At 32.5% G+C, this 6,000-nt stretch overlaps 1 protein-coding gene across 2 annotated transcripts in view; it reads right to left on the bottom strand.

Moving 5' to 3' along the window:
- Positions 1-492: 492 nt before the first annotated feature.
- The window catches only part of LOC129957550 (uncharacterized), a 46,416-nt gene continuing 40,908 nt past the window's right edge, over positions 493-6,000 (bottom strand). For both annotated transcript variants that reach the window (XM_056069908.1, XM_056069906.1), the window contains exon 2: positions 493-3,248. In XM_056069908.1, the coding sequence (XP_055925883.1) occupies positions 1,552-3,036 (1,485 nt within the window). In that variant the 5' untranslated portion in view covers positions 3,037-3,248 and the 3' untranslated portion in view covers positions 493-1,551. The remainder of the gene's footprint in view (positions 3,249-6,000) is intronic.

The following is a 6,000-nucleotide window of genomic DNA, read 5'->3' as shown; positions in this document are numbered from 1 at the left end:
ATGAGCTTACATTAGGGCCATATAAGGACAAGTTCTAAGAGAGTGATTGTTCATAAAAATTGCCCTAATACATCACATACAGTAGAATCAAGATGCTAAAGGAAACGATTAGCTAAGTTTTCAAGAAATTTTAAATCATTTGATTTCGATTTGTCGGGAAAATTTCATGAACAAAATAGCTATAAGACATTTAAAATGTTAAAATGTTGGCTTTGATGTTTATTATAATTATGATATTTTAATATACTTTGTTGATAATATCAGAAATATCAGATTATGCTTAAGAAATTCAATTGAAATTGAACAAATACAGAACTACGAAAGATGACTAGTGCACTTTAAATACACACTAAAAAAATTGCTTTTACTGTTTGTGTTAGTTTCGTCACCCAATGGGTTTGACGAATAATTTAAACTGCTGATATCAGAGAAGTCGAATGGTTTATTGCTAATCACAGAATTAAATTAAAACAGCAAGCAGCATCATAACAAAATTTTAATTACACATAAAATTTCTCTGACAGTTTTAATATCAACAATTTCAAAATAATCCATATCAAGATTAGTACACGTCGATACACTAATATGCACCAAACATCAAATGTGTAGACATACATTTTGTAATGCTTTATGCACAAACTTTTGGAAAGAACAAACAAAATGTTAAAAGAACTTGATTCTTCGAAATCAATTCAAATTAAATTTTCTGGCAAAATAAAATATTTTTAGAATAAAATTTTAGTTTTCGCACAAAAACTGTTTTAAAATTCGCCGCATTAAAAAGAAATGCATTTGCTTTCAGATGTGACACAACAATGATAGAATTTTCATGTTACAAAATGTTATCACACATAAAATTTTTCTGAAAATTTTAACATCAACAATTTCAGAATAATTCATACTAAGATTATTACACGTCTATACATGAATATACAACAACCATCAAATGTGTAGACATATATTTTATAATGCATTATATACTAACACTTGGAAAGAATAAATAAAAAGTTAACAGAGATTGATTCTTCGATATAAATTCAGATTAAATATTCAGGTAAAACTGAAATATTTTTACAATAAAATTTTAGTTTCTACACGAAAACGGTTTTAAAAAATCGCCGCATTACAAAGTAATGTAGTTGCTTTGCGATGTCACACAACAACGATATAATTTGCATTTACAAAATTTTGCTACATATAAATTTTTTTCTGAAAATTTTAACATCAACAATTTTAAAATAATTCGTAAAAAGATTTGAACACATCTATACACTAATATGCACCAAACATCAAATGTGTACATACATATTTTGTAATGCTTTATGCACGAACACATGGAAAGGACAAATAAAAAGTTTCACATTACTTCATTCGTCGAGGTAAATACAAATCGGATTTTCTGGTAAAATTTAAATATTTTTACAATAACGTTTTTGTTTTCACGCAAAAACAGTTTTAAAAGTCTCCCCCATTAAAGAGGAAAGTATATGGGTTGCGATGTGACACAACAATGTTACCATTTGCATTTTACAATACTTGCATGCGTGAAATTTATCGAAAAAGGAAATACTTACACTTATCGTATACTGATTTTAAAGGCATTAAACATTTTCTTACGGTCTCCAGGCCTCTACTTTCTTCTTCTTGAATGTCGAAATCAGTGTTATTCATGAAATCTTTGAAACGCTGGAATTCCTCCTTCTCCAGACGCAACGCACGACTTCTACTGAAATATTTGACAATCCTCCGCCTGTCTCCTCTGGACATTTGGACCTCTTCGAGGTAAAGTTTCATCAAATCCCACTTACCCTCCTTGACTAGTTCGTAGTAAATGCTCCTCCCAGCAGATCCCAAAACATGAGCATCTTTTTCCTGATCGTCCATACGTCTGAAAAGAAATTTGACAGTTTCTATGTCGTCACTTCGAAAAAAATCTTGCAACATGTCGTTGTAGATTTGCAGCGCATAACTGAGATCACTGGGGCTAAGCATGAAAAATTCCTGAAATATCTTCGAATGATTATAACCCCAAGAACTGTTTCGGGAGAGATATGAAAGCACCCGGATGTAAGTGGGTTTTGAAAGCCCAGGAAATACGGATTTTGCAAGCTCGATAAATGCATCTTGCCTAGGCCAATCCAACACGCACTTCAAGGTCTCACAAGGGTGGCGACTAATTAAGGTTCGAAGCTGTTCCGGCTGCATCACGGACATCAAATAGCACAAAACGTCGCCAAATTGTTGGCGTTCATCCATGTAAAAGTAATAATCGTTTGAACGTCGTCCTGCTACAGAAATGGCGGTGTTTAGCAATAAATCTTCTCTTTCATCGAACGTTAACTTTTCATAAAAGTATTGAGCAGCCGTTCTGTAACCGCGGGTTGCAGCACATTCGAACGCAAGGTGATTCATGGAGGGGCGGAAAATACCTCTTTCTGCAAGGTATCTAAGAAAGTTGTCTACTTCCCCTTCTAGGATGAATGTCCAAATAATAACTAAATCTGGCTGCTTGAGATTCGCAGGGTCGGCATCATAATAGGACTTTCTGCTTTTTTCGGGCATCTTTCGCCAAAGCTCTATGATGTCCTCTTCTAAGCAGTACAGACAAGCCAGCTTGTAACGTTGTGTCATGCCCAGCTTTTTGTGGCGAATGAGTGCGACGGCTGTTTCTCGATAATCAACACTCCCCAAGCTAGTCCAGCACAGGTGTTCCAAATTCTCCATTTCACACACGTTTAGGTTATACGGATCCAAATAACATTCATGGAGTTCCAACCACTTTATTATTTCTCTGGAAACAGATTTCATTAAACTGAATAACTCGTGTTTCATCGATGGTGGAAGCGGAACTTCAGTCAAAAGATCTTTTAACAAATCGTACATTGTTGTTTCGTGTTCCTTTTCATATCGTGCATCTGGATCTATTTTCACAGCATACGCAAGCATCTGGGGTTGATTGCACAACTGTACAGCTAATCTCCTTATAGCAAGCTCTTGAAGCGACATCAAGTGCAGGCTGTTGAGATCAAACTCCATTGCTATTTCACTTTTTCGCAGATCATTACCGGACTTGCAAACAATATTTTATGTTACCATTCATGAAATGTTTCCTATTTTTATTGTGTTTTTTAAGATTAATTCCATATTTCATCTTTTTGGGACAATGCAAGTATTATGGAACATGCTGACGTTCAGGAGGGGCCTTAAAAAGTTCCATCTCTTTCATCCCTTTGCTGTGGTGCCTCTACCTGAAAAGAAAGAACATGCAAGATTATCGGTGTTTTCCCAAATAAATTTTGAAGAAACTCCTTCAATAGCAACAGTCAACATTAATTCAATTTAGTTACATTAATATCCCTTTGAAAGCAAAATTGTTATTTTTAGACAGATCTTGTAATTTTAAGCCCAGGTCAGACGACGGTGATCTAAAAACTTACGTACCACATGAGATGGAGGACGTTTGGCCCACGACATCAAATTTAGACCGTCATACACGACGAATCTTTAGTGGAATCAGGTTTCGAACTTGGAGACCTCCGACCTTTGAGATTTTACTCTGAGCCCTCTAGCAATCAACATTAATAATTCATCGAAAAAAATTGTAAAAAATATAGCAAAAGTTATTAATAATTATCCTTAAGAGATAAAAAAAACTGTAACACAAGGGGATCTCTAACTACGTTTCTTCATAGGTTATGTGTCATTACATCGACTATGAGGGCCATGACACGTGTATCAATTTCTGAAATGACTTGGAATTATTTAACTTCCTCGTTATGTCAACAAATCGATAATAAATTCAAAATCCCGTTCTATCGAAGTTTTGTTGAACATTTTGTATGGTGCATCCCTTGTAAATCTGATCCAGCATATCTATAATTATATAAAGCTCAATGTGTGTGTGTGTGTTTGTTTGTTTGTTTGTGTGTGTGTGTGTTGGCGCTCTACAGGTCAGGCCATATGACCTACAGCTACCAAATATGGTAAATGTATACCTTGGAGGTCGGGAATGTGCACCTGAGGTTCCTTTTTTTGAATTTTTAATTAGAATTTTAATTATTAATTAAAAACTAACTTTCCCGCCAAAAAAAATCTTCCATTTTTCCCACCGCCAAATGAGTAAGGCTTCAGGTTTTTCCCCCCACTCTAATGAGGCTAGGATTACCATTTTTCGGCCGATTATTTCAAACGATTCTCTTTATTTTCTTAATGTTTGATGCATTTAAAATTAAACATTGTTAATGAATCGATCTTTCAGATTCATTCTGAAATACTTTTGAATTAAAATAAAACAGGATAAAGGAAATTAAAAATTTCTAATCCGCATAGCATTACCCCAACTGGCGTAGAAACGTTCACGCATTTGCGTTATCGTAACTGGCGTTGAAAATTCAGGCATGCGCATTGTGTTTTGATTGTTGACAATATTATCAACGGATGATTCTTCGTTTAATTTTTTTTAGGTGAGTTGCATGCTCTTGTAATTAAATTGTATTTATGTTAGTTATATATATTTTTTGTATATGCTTATAGTTTTAAGTACATCGTTTTTTAAGTAGTTTTTTTAAACCTGTTTTCGACCGATTATTTTAAACGATTCGTTTTATTTTCTTAGTATTTGATGCATTTAAAATGAAACATTGTTAATGAATCGATCTGTTCATGATGAATCTGAGAAAATTTTGTTGAGAAATTCTTGAGATATTACATAAATTAAGAAAGATATTCTTTAGTGCCCATAAAGTTTAAACGCTCAGTGACTCTGTTATCAGTAATCATATTATGAAAAAATATTGTTTTGAAAAGCTTTGTTCAGTGAAAAAAATATTATTATATTAATTGCAGATTAATTCTTTCCACTTTAAAGCATAAATTCTACGACAGCTAACAGAAAATTAGAAAGATACATATTACGTTATGACTGAAGGCCTTTATAATGTTATGAGTAAATTATATGACTATCAAAATTTGTTTATCAAAGTTTTAAAATATTTTGATGAAGAATCTATTAAAGTAGGAATTGCGTAAAATATTTAATCATTAAAATTTAAACGAACATTAAGATTGGCGAACCGACTGGTCGCCAAAGGCAACTAGTATACAAAAAAGCAGATGTCATGTCCTATACATATTATTTAAAATTTTCAAATTAATCTAATTTCGATTTTTTTTTTTTTTTATAACCAAATCACAACATTGCCTTTAAACCGACATTTATTTATACTTACAATAAAGATGAGCGTGTATGTATTGGCGCTCTACAGGCCAGACCATTTGAGCTACAGCTACCAAATTTAGAATATGCATGCCTTGGAGGTCTGAAATGTGCACCTCGGAGCGATCATTTTAAATTTTTAATTGAAAACTTTAATTAATTAAAAATTAAACTAAATTTAGGTGCTTTCTTCCGAAAATGTTATCGCCCAAACAAGAATATTATTTCAAGTTAAAGTTCAAAAAATTATCTTTTGAATGATACCAATTTTTAATTTATAAATTAAGTTTCTATTTTCAATGATTTTTTAAAAATATATATAAACAATACTTTTCTACTTTTAATTTCTTACAAAATAAAATTTAACTTGCACGAGAACGTTTCGCGTGCGTAGAGAAAAAAAAATTTTAAGTTTCATCAACGTGTTGCCATCGGATTGATAAAATCTCAAATTGCCATTACATTGATAAGACTCCTTCATTTTATTTTACTCTGAATTTCAGTGAGAATAAAATAAAATGAATTCCAGAAGTTCAGAGTATGTGGGCAGAAGCTTTCATATCTGAAAAAGTGGTTGTTTTCATTTTTATTTCTCATATACGACATATAAAGGAAGTAGTTTAATCGTCAAAAAAATCGATCTCGATATTATGACGTATCTCCACATTATAGACTACTTCAAAATCAAAAAAGGAAAAAAAAATGGATTAAGTCTATCTGTTTCCCTGCCTACCTGTGTTAAAGATAACTCAATAAACGTTTTGAGTAAAATGGATAAAATTTGG

The sequence above is a fragment of the Argiope bruennichi genome, chromosome 11 (assembly GCF_947563725.1).
Source record: "Argiope bruennichi chromosome 11, qqArgBrue1.1, whole genome shotgun sequence".
Lineage (NCBI taxonomy): Eukaryota > Metazoa > Arthropoda > Arachnida > Araneae > Araneidae > Argiope > Argiope bruennichi.
Note: the sequence above shows the minus strand (reverse complement) of the source record. Positions and strands in the feature narration are given on the sequence as shown.